Source organism: Mobula hypostoma, chromosome 8, assembly GCF_963921235.1.
Source record: "Mobula hypostoma chromosome 8, sMobHyp1.1, whole genome shotgun sequence".
NCBI classification, from domain to species: Eukaryota; Metazoa; Chordata; class Chondrichthyes; order Myliobatiformes; family Myliobatidae; genus Mobula; species Mobula hypostoma.
The window spans coordinates 96958721-96975008 of NC_086104.1; the positions used below are offsets into that span (position 1 = coordinate 96958721).

The window sequence follows — 16288 nt, forward strand, 5'->3', positions numbered from 1 at the left end:
TTATTTGTTAATCAAATGCTCCTTTTTTCCAAAATAAGGGGAAATTGTAAGGCACAAAAAAACTAAAAATTCAAAAACTGAAATGTCAGTAGTTCAAAAATATTCATCCCCCCTTTGCTCAGTACTTGAATCACCTCTTACAGCTATCGCAGCCAGTACAAACACAAGAAAATCTGCAGAAGCTGGAAATCCAAAGTGACACACACAAAACTCTGGAGGAACTCAGCAGGCCAGGCAGCATCTATGGAAAAGAGCAAACAGTCGATGTGTTAGGCCTAGACCTTTCATCAGGACTGGAAAGGGAGAGGAGTCATAATGAGTACATGTAGGGAGGGGAGGAAGCAGTACAAGTTGTCAGGTGATAGGTGAAACCAGGAGAGAAGGAAGGGGTGAAGTAAAGAGCTGGGAAGTTAATTGGTGGAAGAGATACATGGCTGGAGAAGGGAGAATCTGATAGGAGAGGACAGAAGACCATGGGGAAAAAGGAAGGGGGAGGAGCACCAGAGGGAGGTGATGGTCAGGTAAGAAGAGAAGGTGTGAGAGGGAAACGCGATTGTGGAGTGGTGAAGTGGGGGGGGGGAGAGAGTAATTACTGGAAGTTCGAGAAATTGATGTTTGTGCCATCAGGTTGGAGGCTACCCAGATGGAACATAAGGTATTGCAGCTTCAACCTGAGCGTGGCCTTATAGTGACTGCAGAAGAGGCCGTGGACTGACATGTCAGAATGGGAACGGGAAGTAGAATTGAAATGGGTGGCCACCTGGGAAATCTCGCTTTCTGAGGCTAATGGAGTAAAGGTGCTCATCGAAGCGATCTCCCAATCTACGTCCAGTATACTGATATACAGGAAGCCGCACTGGGAGTACCGGAAACAGTAAATGACCCCAACAGACCCAAAGGTGAAGTGTCACCTCATCTGATTGGATGGTTTGGAGCCATGAATGGTAGTGAGGGAGGAGACGTAGGGGCAGGTGTCGCATTTGTCCCGCTTGGAAGGATAAATGCCAGGAAGGAGATCAAGAGGGAGTAATATCCTTGCAGGTAGTTTTGCTAGCATGGTTCGGGAGGCTTTTAATTAATTTGCAAGGGGGATGGGACTCAGAGCGATAGAGCAGTGGAACAAGTGCATGGAGTAAAGCCAGATCTAGCATATAGAGAGGCTTTGAGGAAAGAGAAGCAGAATAAACGGCATAAAGGTAGTAAGGTAGAAGGGCAGAAGGGCTAAAGTGTATGTACTTCAATGCAAGAAGCATCAGGAACAAAGGTGATGAACTGAGAGCTTGGATACATACATGGAATTATGATGTAGTGGCCATTACAGAGACTTGGCTGGCACCAGGGCAGGAATGGATTCTCAATATTCCTGGATCTCAGTGCTTTAAAAGGGACAGAGAGAGCGGAAAAGGGGAGGAGCGATGGCATTACTGGTCAGGGATACTATTATAGCTACAGAAAGGGTGGGTAATGTAGCAGGATGCTCTTTTGCGTCAGTATGGGTGGAAGTCAGGAACAGGAAGGGAGCAGTTACTCCAATGGGAGTATTCTATAGGCCCCCTGGTAGCAACAGAGATACCGAGGAGCAGATTGGGAGGCAGATTTTGGAAAGGTGCGAAAATAACAGGGTTGTTATCATGGGTGGTTTTAACTTCCCTAATATTGATTGGCACCTGATTAGGTCCAATAGTTTAGACGGGGCAGAGTTTGTTAAGTGTGTCCAGGACGGATTCTTGTCACAGTATGTTGACAGGCCGACTAGGGGGAATGCCATACCAGATCTAGTATTAGGTAACGATCTGGGTCAGGTCACAGATCTCTCAGTGGGTGAGCATCTGGGGGACAGTGACCACTGCTCTCTGGCCTTTAACATTGTCATGGAAAAGGACAGAATCAGAGAGGACAGGAAAGTTTTTAATTGGGCAAGGGCACATTATGAGGCTATAAGGCTAGAACTTGCAGGTGTGAATTGGGATGATGCTTTTGCAGGGAAATGTACTATGGACATGTGGTCGATGTTTAGAGATCTCTTGCAGGATGTTAGGGATAAATTTGTCCCGGTGAGGAAGATAAAGAATGGTAGGGTGAAGGAACCATGGGTGACAAGTGAGGAGGAAAATCTAGTCAGGTGGAAGAAGGCAGCATACGTGAGGCTTAGGAAGCAAGGATCAGATGGGTCTATTGAGGAATATAGGGTAGCAAGAAAGGAGCTTAAGAAGGGGGTATGAGAAGGCCTTGGCAAGTAGGGTAAAGGAAAACCCCAAGGCATTCTTCAATTATGTGAAGAACAAAAGGATGACAGGAGTGAAGGTAGGACCGATTAGAGATAAAGGTGGGAAGATGTGCCTGGAGGCTGTGAAAGTGAGCGAGGCCCTCAATGAATACTTCTATTCGGTATTCACCAATGAGAGGGAACTTGATGTCGGTGAGGACAATATAAATGAGGTTGATGTTCTGGAGCATGTTGATATTAAGGGAGAGGAGGTACTGGAGTTGTTAAAATATATTAGGACTGATAAGTCCCCGGAGCCTGACGGAATATTCCCCAGGCTGCTCCACGAGGCAAGGGAAGAGATTGCTGAGCCTCTGGCTAGGATCTTTATGTCCTTGTTGTCCACTGGAATGGTACCAGAGGATTGGAAGGAGGCGTATGTTGTTCCCTTGTTCAGAAAAGGTAGTAGGGATAGTTCGGGTAATTATAGACCAGTGAGCCTTATTTCTGTGGTGGGAAAGCTGTTGGAAAAGATTCTTAGAAATAGGATCTATGGACATTTAGAGAAACATGGTCTGATCAGGGAGAGTCAGCATGGCTTTGTGAAGGGCAGATTGTGTCTAACAAGCTTGATAGAGTTCTTTGAGGAGGTGACCAGGCATATAGATGAGGGTAGTGCAGTGGATGTGATCTACATGGATTTTAGTAAGGCATTTGACAAGGTTCCACATGATAGGCTTATTCAGAAAGTCAGAAGGCATGGGATCCAGGGAAGTTTGGACAGGTGGGTTCAGAATTGGCTTGCCTCCAGAAAGCAAAGGGTCGTGTTGGAGGGAGTATATTCGGATTGGAGGGTTGTGACTAGTGGTGTCTCACAAGGATTGGTTCTGGGACCTCTACTTTTCGTGATTTTTATTAACAACCTGGATGTGGGGGTAGAAGTGTGGGTTGGCAAGTTTGCAGACAACGCAAAAGTTGGTGGTGTTGTGGATAGCGTAGAGGATTGTCAAAGATTGCAGAGAGACATTAATAGGATGCAGAAGTGGCTTGAGAAGTGGCAGATGGAGTTCAACCTGGAGAAGTGTGAGGTGGTACACTTTGAAAGGACAAATTCCAAGGCAGAGTACAAAGTAAATGGCAGGATACTTGGTAGTGTGGAGGAGCAGAGGGATCTGGGGGTACATGTCCACAGATCCCAGAAAGTTGACTCACAGGTAGATAGGGTAATTAAGAAAACTTATGGGGTGTTAGCCTTCATAAGTCGAGGGATAGAGTTTAAGAGTCTCGAGGGATAGAGTTTAAGAGTCACGAGGTAATGATGCAGGCTGTTTAAAACTGTGGTTAGGCCGCACTTGGAGTACTGTGTCCAATTCTGGTCACCTCACTACAGGAAGGATGTGGAAGCACTGGAAAGGGTACAGAGGAGATTTATCAGGATGCTGCCTGGTTTCAAGAGTATGCATTATGATCAGAGGTTAAGGGAGCTAGGGCTTTACTCTTTGGAGAGAAGGAGGGTGAGAGGAGACATGATAGAGGTATATAAGTGTACAGGGTCTTTCTTTTTTTATGTACGTTAAATTTAAAATGGCTTCTTTGTTATGTTATACTGGGGAATGCTTCTTTGTTATGTTAAATGCTGAGAAAGTCTCTAGCTAGACATTTGCTTGGGTTATTAGAGATAGCAGGGTGCTATTAACCAATGGGTGGTCATGTATTGTTTTGTTTTCAGATACAATGCTGTATCATATGACTTGGAACGGGGTTTTTGGCGGGGAGTCGGAGGAGAGACAGGGAGGACGGTGGACGTGCGGAAAGACTCCGGTTGATCACTCTGGGTGGTCCCGAGCCGTGAGTCGACAGGATTCGGGTGGTCGTCCGGAATCGATTGAGCTCCAACGGTTGCGCAGAAGAACTTGGACTTTGATAAGTGTTGGTGCCTTTTTTCATTACTCCCTTTTCTGTATCGAATTTATATTAATGTCATAGACTTAGTAATATCTATAAATTGTACTTGGTAAAACGTACTGGGTGTGCTGGCTGATGATTGATGTTTGGGATTGATTCGGGCGGCAACCGACTCCATGGGAAGTGTTGAGGCAGGTGCTGGGTGGGATTTCCCCTAGTCATATAAGAGCCAATATAACTGAGCGTTACACAAGATATTAAGAGGAATAGATAGAGTGGACAGCCAGCGCCTCTTCCCCAGGGCACCACTGCTCAATACAAGAGAACATGGCTTTAAGGGGTAGGAAGTTCAAGGGGGATATTACAGGAAGGTTTTTTACTCAGAGAGTGGTTGGTGCGTGGAATGCACTGCCTGAGTCAGTGGTGGAGGCAGATACACTGGTGAAATTTAAGAGACTACTAGACAGGTATATGGAGGAATTTAAGTGGGGGCTTATATGGGAGGCAGGGTTTAGGGGTCGGCACAACATTGTGGGCCTAAGGGTCTGTACTGTGCTGTACTATTCTATGTTCTATGAGTGATGAGTGGACATGGGAGTGTCGTAGGGAATGATCCTCGTGGAAAGCAGAATGTGGAGGTGGGGGAGGGAGATGTGCTTGGTGGTGTGATCCCATTGGAGATGGCAGAAGTTACAGAGTAGTATGTGCTAGTTGTGGAAACGTGGGGTAGTAGATGAGGACGAAAGGAATCTTATCCCTGGGTTGGTGGCAGAAGGAGGGGTGAGGGCAGTTGCACACAAAATGGAAAAGATGTGGATATAGGCAGTGTTGACAGTGGAGGAAGGGAAGCCACTTTCTTTGAAGGAGGTGGACATTTCAGTTCTGAATTGAAACAGATGCGGCGGAGGCAGAGACGGAGGAACAGAGGAAAGAAAATGGCATAATAGCCAGTAGTCTTTTTTGGACAAGTCTCTATTCACCTTGCAGAATGTGATGGAGCAAGATTTGCTCAAGCCTCCTTGCAAAATTGCTCAAGCTGTGCCTGGTTAGTTGGGGAATGGCTGTGGACAGCAATCTTTAGGTCTTGCCAAAGATGTTCAATTGAGTTAAGATCGGGACTCTTACTGGGCTACTCAAAGGCACCAATTTTCTTAATTTGAAGCCATTTCATGTTTGCTCTGGCAGTGTGTTTTGGGTCGCTGTCCTCCCAAGTTTAAGCTTTCTGGCAGATCCAGGAACTCTCTGTATTTAGTGGCATTCATCTTACTATCAATCCTGACCAGATTTCCAGTTGTTGCTGCTGAAAATCATCCCTACATCATGATGCTACCTCCATCATATTTTATAGTAGGGGTGGTGTTACCTGATTGACGCGCAATATCGCAAACATAGCGCAAAAAAAACCCAAATCCTTGCCCGTAAAGACTTTGCAAAGTGTCACTTAGAAAATACTATAAAGATGTGAAAGAAGGCCTTGTGGTCAGATGGGACTAAAGTGGAACTTCTTAGCCTCAACACTAGGCAGTACATAGGGCATAATTCTAATATTGTGCATCAATGCCTTAATGCTTACATAGATTTAAGATCCATCTGCAAATTTATTGAATGTAGAGACATCCAATGCCCCCATCCTTACCACTAGTATAAAGTGAACCATAGGAGACAAGGCAGCATCCTGGGGCACCATAACAGAAACTGGTATCAGATTGAGAAACTAGAGAGTCACTGATTGCAAAGAAGAAACAAAATCAGTAAATGAGAATATAAAGATAAAAGCAACAAGAACAACAGTGATTAATAGGCAGGAGGAGAGCGACATCTTAAATAAAATAAAAGACAGGTTAAGAGAATAGAGATGAAGTACTAATGTAGGAGAAATCTTAATGAACATGGAGAAATTATGAATGTTCAAGGTGGTAGAGGGAGATGGACTGATTGGGATAAAAAAAAACGGTTAAGTTTATCATCTGTAAGACATGCAGATATATTCCAGTGACAGGTGAAAGGTAAAGCAATGGATTAAGGGACAAACAAAGTACAGGGTCAGAGAGTTCATTCGCTAGGAACTCTTAAACATTTTTCTTCATGGACATCACACAGTCATTAACAATAAGGCTGAAAATAAGATAATGGAGCCAAATAAAGAAACCAGGATAGAAAGAAATTGGACTTTGCTTTGTCCTCCATTACATTTCCAGTTAGTTGTTTGTCCATAGTATTGACAAACTGCTACCCTCACGGGCTAAAAATAATTATTGTGCTTTGTTTAGATGAAAGCATTCCTAATTATTATAGTGTTTTGTGGCTTCAGGAAAAAAAAACAGGCTTTTTTGCTGGTGTAAAATATATCAGCCATAAAGCAGCATTAATTTAAACTGTGAAGACATGCAGTGATATTTTGCCACCGCCTTTCTGGATCATTTATTGTCTGTCCATTGTTCACCCAATATCCAGTTATGGGTGAGCCATAATTTCCTCCAGTTCAATACTGTGAAGACAATCTCAGTCACAAATTCCAGGCCCGTATGGATTTCAGATGCTCATTTGACCTTCATTTGCAGTACTTAGTTTAGCCTCATGTTTCCCTCTGTTTGATGTTATTAGTTCACAGGAATTACAAAATGTTCTTTTTGGAATAAGCATAATAGATTTCATTTTACATTAATTTATCTTTCCTCTCCGGAGGATCTCATGCTTTAGAAATGTCGCTATCCAGCATCTCCCTGCAAACTTGGAATTAAACGTCAGGTTATTAAATCCAAGATAAGACTGATCTCATTACCAAATATCACCCAAACTTGCTAAAGCCTACCAAGACACTACTATTTGACATAAGTTAATTCAAGGTAGACCAAAGATGAGATCCTCCATGTTCCCAAAAATCAGTTTAATTAATTAGTTTGATGTGCTGTCAGCTCAAATGCATACAAATGGTGCACTGAGGTGTACCGACTGCTTGTTTAACATACAGCAGAAATGACCCAAAAAAAAGTCAATTTCTGAAACTTTGAGCAAAATGTTAAGTTTAGTTTGTTTATTGAACTGGGCATGGGACATGTTGGTGCTTTGAAAGGGTACTATATTGATGCAAGTTATCAATATATGATAATAATGTGCAAATTTTGGTGTGTAGAGCCCTGACACAATTCACAGCTGAAATGCTGCTCAGATGATCATCCACATTCACAAAAATTAAGGTATGCCTACTTTAAGAGTGTAAGCTTTTGTGACTAAATTAATATTTACTTACAATGGAATTTTTCATCATGGCTTTCACTGTGAAACCTTCAGTTACTCTATGGTCCTTCTTGGGTCTCTGATACAGAGATTTTTGGCTGCTTTTTTCCAGTGCGTAGGCACCTGGCATTTTATCTCTTGCGACGACAGAGCAGGAAGAAAACACCCGCACTCAAACAAATTTCGGCTGTTCCGACTTTCCTCCTGTGGTGGTACAGTAAAGCCAGAGCCAGCGGTCCTCTCGAAGGCTGGTCCCGTTGCTAAGAGAGATAGTGTTAAACAATTACCGTCATTTCCGACGCGTCATGACACGACCAGCGAAATTTTGAACCCGGACTCCGGCACATCATTTTATTCTGGAAAATGGAATCCAAACTAATAGAGGAAGAGGAAAAACAATTGCCATATTTGTTTTTTTATATACCCCTGAAAAGTTGAACCTATACTTCTCTCGCCCCCAACCATATACGTCCTCATTCGTGCGGTAACACCAATAGACAGGAACAGAAAAGTGGAGGACACAGCACAGCCTACCACAAGAAAAGCTCTCCCCACCATTAACATGGAGCGCTGCCACAAGAAAGCAGCATCCATCATCACGGACCTCCACCATCCAGGGCATGCTCTCCTCTCGCTACTCCCATCGAGGAGGTACAGAAGCCCCTGTGACCACATCACCAGGTTCAGGAACAGTTATTACCCTAAAACCACAAGGCTCCTGAACCAACATGGATAGCTTCACTCACTGCAGTTTAACTGCAGTACAGACTCGCTTTCAAAGACTTTTTACAACTCATGTTCTCAGTATTATTTATTGTTTGCACAGTTTGTTTTCTTTTGCACACGAGTTTTGTCAGACTTTACGTACAGCTTTCCCCCCCATAAAACCTGTTGTATCTATTTTATTGTAAATGCCGGCAAGAAAATTAATCTCATCTATATGGTGACATGCAGTACAGTACTTCGACAATAAGCTTTTTTCTTTGTTTTCTACAACACTCCCGGTTGCAGACTCTCCGTTTTTTAAAATCCCGATGAAGAGTCCTGAAACAGGAACTGTTTATTCCTCTCCAAAAACGCTGCCCTGACCCACTGAGTTCCTCCAGCAATTTGTGCGTGTTTCTCCGTTTAGAAACTTCCAGCGCCCTCACACCCGGCGTTACCGAGCCGCCGGTTACCGACCAACGGTCCGGGTTATGACTGCGCAGCCGCAGAACGCGCTGGCCCAAGGATTTGCCCCGACATGACGTCCGCTTGATACGAAGTAGAATTCGCCTCCGCCCCTTGACGGGACTCGTCCCCCCTCCATCCCACAACTCCTCTGAAGTGAAGTTTTGAAGTCCCTCCGAAGTAAAATGATCGGTAGGTGACGACATGAAACGCACTTGTTTGTCCTGATTTTAAAATATGGACCACTGACTCACCCAGGGCCTGTCAAGACAGCAGACACTTGCATGTAGAACTTGGGAGAACGTAAAGCTTTTTTTTAAATTTAAAAAGTGGGATATAGAAAGGAAAAAAAAATCTCTGTTTTGTTTTAACAGTTCGTATTTTGTTTTGAGTTTTATATTGTAATTTCAATTTACTTGTGATTTTAAAAAACATCCTCCCCGGCGGGGAATCGAACCCCGGTCTCCCGCGTGACAGGCGGGGATACTTACCACTATACTACCGAGGAATGGATAGAGATTATCTTTTAGTCAACCTATGTAAACAATAGATTATCTAACTACCTTACTTAAGTACAAATTTAATGTAACTTATTGCAGCCTTGTAATTGATAAGAAAATAAGTAGGTTTCTAAAACATTTGAATCATTATGGCTTTACTGCAATCTAAGTGTGTAAGGACTATATGTTAACACTCACAAAATTACTGTACCATAAGCAAGTACAAGTTTTCTCAGGCTTCCTGAAATTGGATACTAGTGTTCTTGATCAAAATGTGGGGAAAGAGGTAGTGCTACACTTTTTATTATCAAGTATGACGCAACTGCAGCACTGGCAGACTCCCTCAGTTTCGCATTTGAAGTTGTAAAGTCCAGTGTTGGTGCAGACTAAAGCTGACAGCAGTATCTTCCTTAATGCAAAATAGAAACAGAAAATGCAGGTTAAAATGCAGGTCATATCTGTGGGGAGAGAAATAATTGATGTTTCAAGTCAGACGTGTCAGTCTTCCAAGGGAAACGTCGACTCTGCTTATCTTCCGACAAATGCGGCCAGACCTGCTGAATATCGCCCCATTTTGTTTTTATTTTATATTTGCAGATCTGCAGCCCATTTTCCCTTATACAGCATTTGCTGGGAAATTTGCCTGCCATACCCAGTGCAATGATTGTGACCCTATTGAAATTGATTGCGGTTAAGAGTTTGGTACATGTATGCATTGTGGCATGGAGGGACTCAGTCTCAAGTGGAACGATTATTGAAGAATCCCCATAATGCCCTTGATTGGCAGCGGGCCAGAGATATTTCTATTTACAGACTACTTCTTCGACTCGTGATACTGATTTATACAATGTAGCATACTTGGCACGGTCACATTACATGTATGCCTTTTTTTTACATATCCGAGATCTATAAGAATAAAGAAAACAATTATTAGATGTTGATACTCATTTTGTGGAGGATAGTTGGGAATCTGAATGTGGTGGGTCAAAAGGTCTTCAGGCAAGGGTTGGAGGCAAGCTCTGCTCCTTCCCTGCTGGGTGCCATGCAGAATGAGATGCTTCTGTGCTGATTGACATGCTCGAAAGCCTGCGTGAAACAACAGAAGAGATACCCTCTGACAGTTAAGCTCTTTAATTAATGACACTGAAGAGTCATTCCTCAACCATACAAAATCTAAACTAGAATGCATAATTTTACATTACATACAGGAGGTGAAATATATGGGGACAAACACATTGGATTAAGAGATAAACAAGATGCAGGAAAGCAGATATATTTTCTTACAACTTCATAACTTACCAATTAATTTCTGAAGTAATTATACAGCATACTTGTAAAATTAAAATTTCATTACCAGAGGGATTGGCACTAATCATCACTTTTGATACTGCTAAAATTTTACCCACTATTGAGTGCACCAGACCAAATTTTTTTGGCATCCTCAGTGAAGTAATATAGTAACTATGTTATGGGGCGGTGATCCAGGGACTAGGATTAACCTAGTGTTATATAATAGAACAATAAACATGAAATGCTAGAACACACACAAAATGCAGGAGGAACTCAGCAGGTCAGGCAGTATCTATGGAAAGTCATAGTCATACTTTATTGATCCTGAGGGAAATTGGTTTTCGTTACACTTGCACCATAATAATTAAATAGTAATAAAACCATAAATAGTTAAATAGTAATATGTAAATTATGCCAGGAAATAAGTCCAGGACCAGCCTATTGGCTCAGGGTGTCTGACCCTCCAAGGGAGGACTTGTAAAGTTTGATGGCCACAGGCAGGAATGACTTCCTATGACGCACTGTGTTGCATCTCGGTGGAATGAGTCTCTGGCTGAATGTACTCCTGTGCCCAACCAGTACATTATGTAGTGGATGGGAGACGTTGTCCAAGATGGCATGCAACTTGGACAGCATCCTCTTTTCAGACACCACCGTGAGAGAGTCCAGTTCCATCCCCACAACATCACTGGCCTTACGAATGAGTTTGTTGATTCTGTTGGTGTCTGCTACCCTCAGCCTGCTGCCCCAGCACACAACAGCAAACATGATCACACTGGCCACCACAGACTCATAGAACATCCTCAGCATCATCTGGCAGATGTTAAAGGACCTCAGTCTCCTCAGGAAATAGAGACGGCTCTGACCCTTCTGACAGACAGCCTCAGTGTTCTTTGACCAGTCCAGTTTATTGTCAATTCGTATCCCCAGGTATTTGTAATCCTTCACCATGTGCACACTGACCCCCTGGATGGAAACAGGGGTCGCCAGTACCTTAGCTCTCCTCAGGTCTACCACCAGCTCCTTAGTCTCTTTCACATTAAGCTGAATAAAATGAATAAACAGTCGCTGTTTCGGGCTGAGACCCTTCTTCAGGACGGAAGATCTATATTGGTGAGCGTATACTGTGGACCCTAAGTTACCCAAACAGAGATAGAGAAGGAGAATTGTGGAAAGAAGATGAATTTACCCCATATGCACATTTTGACCTTCATGAGTTGCTGTCAGACATAGAAGCATAGAAACATAGAAAATAGGTGCAGGAGTAGGCCATTCGGCCCTTCGAGCTTGCACCGCCATTCGGTATGATTATGGCTGATCATCCAACTCAGAACCCTGTACCAGACTTCCCTCCATACCCCCTGATCCCTTTAGCCATAAGGGCACTATCTAACTCCCTCTTAAATATAGCCAATGAACTGGCCTCAACTGTTTCCTGTGGCAGAGAATTCCACAGATTTACCACTCTCTGTGTGAAGAAGTTTTTCCTAATCTCGGTCCTAAAAGGCTTCCCCTTTATCCTCAAACTGTGACCCCTCGTTCTGGACTTCCCCAACATTGGAAACAATCTTCCTGCACCTAGCCTGTCCAATCCCTTTAGGATTTTATACGTTTCAATAAGATCCCCCCTCAATCTTCTAAATTCCAACGACTATAAGCCTAGTCGATCCAGTCTTTCATCATATGAAAGTCCTGCCATCCCAGGAATCAATCTGGTGAACCTTCTTTGTACTCCCTCTATGGCAAGAATGTCTTTCCTCAGATTAGGGGACCAAAACTGCACACGATACTCCAGGTGTGGTCTTACCAAGGTTTTGTACAACTGCAGTAGTACCTCCCTGCTCCTGTACTCGAATCCTCTTGCTATAAATGCCAGCATACCATTCGCCTTTTTCACCGCCTGCTGTACCTGCATGCCCACTTTCAATGACTGGTGTATAATGACACCCAGGTCTCGTTGCACCTCTCCTTTTCCTAATCGGCCACCATTCAGATAATAATCTGTTTTCCTATTCTTGCCACCAAACTGGATAACCTCACATTTATCCACATTAAATTGCATCTGCCATGAATTTGTCCACTCACCTAATCTATCCAAGTCACCCTGCATCCTCTTAGCATCCTCCTCACAGCTAACACTGCCGCCCAGCTTCGTGTCATCCGCAAACTTGGAGATGCTGCATTTAATTCCCTTGTCTAAGTCATTAATATATATTGTAAACAACTGGGGTCCCTGCACTGAGCCTTGCGGTACCCCACTAGTCACTGCCTGCCATTCTGAAAAGGTCCCGTTTATTACAAATCTTTGCTTCCTGTTTGCCAACCAATTCTCTATCCACATCAATACCATGTGCTTTAAGTTTGCACACTAATCTCCTGTGTGGGACCTTGTCAAAAGCCTTTTGAAAATCCAAATATACCACATCCACTGGTTCTCTCCTATCCACTCTACTAGTTACATCCTCAAAAAATTCCCTGAGATTCGTCAGACATGATTTTCCTTTCACAAATCCATGCTGACTTTGTCCGATGATTTCACCGCTTTCCAAATTTGCTGTTATCACATCTTTGATAACTGACTCTAGCATTTTCCCCACCACCGAGGTTAGGCTAACCGGTCTATAATTCCCCGATTTCTCTCTCCCTCCTTTTTTAAAAAGCTGGGTTACATTAGCCACCCTCCAATCCTCAGGAACTAGTCCAGAATCTAAAGAGTTTTGAAAAATTATCACTAATGCATCCACTGTTTCTTGGGCTACTTCCTTAAGCACTCTGGGATGCAGACCATCTGGCCCTGGGGATTTATCTGCCTTTAATCCTTTCAATTTACCTAACACCACTTTCCTACTAACATGTATTTCCCTCAGTTCCTCCATCTCACTGGACCCTCTGTCCCCTACTATTTCCGGAAGATTATTTATGTCCTCCTTAGTGAAAACAGAACCAAAGTAATTATTCAATTGGTCTGCCATGTCCTTGTTCCCCATAATCAATTCACCTGTTTCTGTCTGTAGGGGACCTACATTTGTCTTAACCAATCTTTTTCTTTTCACATATCTATAAAAGCTTTTACAGTCAGTTTTTATGTTCCCTGCCAGTTTTCTCTCATAATCTTTTTTCCCTTTCCTAATTAAGCCCTTTGTCCTCCTTTGCTGGACTCTGAATTTCTCCCAGTCCTCAAGTGAGCTGCTTTTTCTGGCTAATTTGTATGCTTCTTCTTTGGAATTGATACTATCCCTAATTTCCCTTGTCAGCCAGGGGTGCACTACCTTCCCTGATTTATTCTTTTGCCAAACTGGGATGAACAATTGTTGTAGTTCATTCTTGCGATCTTTAAATGCTTGCCATTGCATATCCACCGTCAACCCCTTAAGTATCATTTGCCAGTCAATCTTAGCTAATTCACATCTTATACCTTCAAAGTTACCCTTCTTTAAGTTCAGAACCTTTGTTTCTGAATTAACTATGTCACTCTCCATCTTAATGAAGAATTCCACCATATTATGGTCACTCTTACCCAAGGGGCCTCTCAGGACAAGATTGCTAATTAACCCTTCCTCATTGCTCAGTACCCAGCCTAGAATAGCCTGCTCTCTAGTTGGTTCCTCGACATGTTGGTTCAAAAAACCATTCCGCATACATTCCAAGAAATCCTCTTCCTCAGAACCCTTACCAAGTTGGTTCACCCATTCTACATGTAGATTGAAGTCACGCATTATAACTGCTGTTCCTTTACTGCACGTATTTCTAATTTCCTGTTTAATGCCATCCCCAACCTCACTACTACTGTTAGGTGGCCTGTACACAACTCCCGCCAGCGTTTTCTGCCCCTTAGTGTTATGCAGCTCTATCCATATCGATTCCACATCCTCCCGGCTAAAGCTACCTTGTGGGTTCCGTACTGAATGTAATGTGAGCGGTCATTCTGGGTAGCTGACTTACAAGTATAATAAACAGCAACATGTTTGTTCCTAATCTCTCTGTGCATTATTCACAGCCACCCAGCTTCCTGGTACCACAAACATAACAAATATAGAGGAATAAATGTTTAAAGGAAAGGAATTCATGATCTATGAGCAAAAGATTTTTTAAAATTTCGTTATGTCTCCAGCCCAATGAAGATGCAAGTCCTGCTTAATCTAGTTCTGAGTAATAAAATGGGCATGCTTTATGAAGTGTGAAACATGCTGCAATGGGAAACAATGTTTAACACAAGAGGTTCTGCAGATGCTGGAAATCCAAATTTATTCACACAAAATGCTGGTGGAACTGAACAGGTCAGGCAAAAAGAGTCGGAATTTCAGGCTGAGTCCCTTCATCAGAACTGGTAAGGAAGGGGAAAGGAGCACAAAAAAAGGTGGGGGTGGGGAAGGAGTACAAGCTGGAAGCGACAGATAAAGCCAGATGAATGGGAAGATAGGTGTGGGGGGGTGGATGGATGAGGTGAGCCCAGGAGGAACATGTACCTGTGGTAGTGAGTCTGGCTGTTAAAAAGTTAGAGAGCAACAGTGATCACAGGGGGAGCACAGAGAGTGTTTCACTGAACTCCCGTCAAAAAGAAGATTCAAACTTCTTCATACCGCGAAGAGACTTCACAGTGGAGCAACAAATTATAAACATGAGATTTGCAGATACTGAAAATCCAGAGCAACACACAAAATGATGGAGGAACTCAGCAGGTCAGGAAGCATCTATGGAAAGGAATAAACAGGAGTGCAAGGTTGCAATGTTATTAAGTTTAGGGTTGCTGAGATAAAAACTAAAAGGAATGGGAGGGGAAGAAGGTAGTTAGAACACACATTTATTTACACAAAATAATCTGCAGATGCTGGGGTCAAAGCAACACTCACAACACGCTGGAGGAACTCAGCAGGTTGGGCAGCATCCGTGGAAAAGATCGGTCGACGTTTTGGGCCGAAACCCTTCGTCATTTACGTTTGTAAGATCAAGGCAGAGTATGTTCAGCAGTTCTACCTGCTCAGCTATCTGCATAGCAGTCACATAGGGTATATAAAATACAAACCCCATTTCCAGAAAAGTTGGGATATTTTCCAAAATGCAATAAAAACAAAAATCTGTGATATGTTAATTCACGTGAACCTTTATTTAACTGACAAAAGTACAAAGAAAAGAATTTCAATAGTTTTACTGACCAACTTAATTGCATTTTGTAAATATACACAAATTTAGAATTTGATGGCTGCAACACAGTCAACAAAAGTTGGGACAGAGTTAAAATAGGATTGAAAAGTGCACAGAATATTCAAGTAACACCGGTTTGGAAGACTCCACATTAAGCAGGCTAATTGGTAGTAGGTGAGGTATCATGACTGGGTATAAAAGTAGCCTCCATCAAAGGCTCAGTCTTTGCAAGCAAGGATGGGTTGTGGCTCACCCCTTTGTGCCAAAATTTGTGAGTCAGTTCAAAAGGAACATTTCTCAACACAAGATTGCAGAGAATTTAGGTCTTTCAACGTCTACAGTACATAATATTGTGAAAAGATTCAGAGAATTCAGAGACATCTCAGTGCGTAAAGGGCAAGGTCGGAAACCACTGTTGAATGCGTGTGATCTTCGAGCCCTCAGGCGGCACTGCCTAAGAAACCGTCATGCTACTGTGACAATTATAGCCACTTGGGCTCGGGAGTACTTTGGAAAACCATTGTCACTCAACACAGTCCGTCGCTGCATCCAGAAATGCAACTTGCAACTGTATTACGCAAGGAGGAAGCCATACATCAACTCTACGCAGAAACGCCAGTGAGTTCTCTGGGCCCGAGCTCATCTCAGCTGGACCAAAAGACTGTGGAACCGTGTGCTGTGGTCAGATGAGTCCACATTTCAGCTAGTTTTTGGAAAAAACGGGCATCGAATTCTCCGTGCCAAAGGTGAAAACATCCATCCAGATTGTTATCAGCGAAAGGTGCAAAAGCCAACATCTGTGATGGTATGGGGGTGCATCAGTGCCCACGGCATGGGT

General features: G+C 43.1%; 2 protein-coding genes and 1 non-coding gene across 4 annotated transcripts in view; 1 reads left to right on the forward strand and 2 right to left on the reverse strand.

Annotated features, from left to right (window-relative positions):
- Nucleotides 1–7593, reverse strand: part of LOC134350181 (parkin coregulated gene protein-like) — a 246547-nt gene extending 238954 nt beyond the window's left edge. For both annotated transcript variants that reach the window (XM_063055154.1, XM_063055153.1), the window contains exon 1: nucleotides 7362–7593. In XM_063055154.1, the coding sequence (XP_062911224.1) occupies nucleotides 7362–7478 (117 nt within the window). In that variant the 5' untranslated portion in view covers nucleotides 7479–7593. The remainder of the gene's footprint in view (nucleotides 1–7361) is intronic.
- Nucleotides 7594–8574: 981 nt separating this feature from the next.
- The window catches only part of prkn (parkin RBR E3 ubiquitin protein ligase), a 1192578-nt gene continuing 1184864 nt past the window's right edge, over nucleotides 8575–16288 (forward strand). Inside the window, exon 1 of the mRNA XM_063056415.1 lies at nucleotides 8575–8710. Within this exon, the coding sequence (XP_062912485.1) occupies nucleotides 8704–8710 (7 nt within the window). The 5' untranslated portion in view covers nucleotides 8575–8703. The remainder of the gene's footprint in view (nucleotides 8711–16288) is intronic.
- Nucleotides 8955–9026, reverse strand: trnad-guc (transfer RNA aspartic acid (anticodon GUC)). Its single transcript has one exon. It is a non-coding gene; the product is annotated as a tRNA-Asp (tRNA).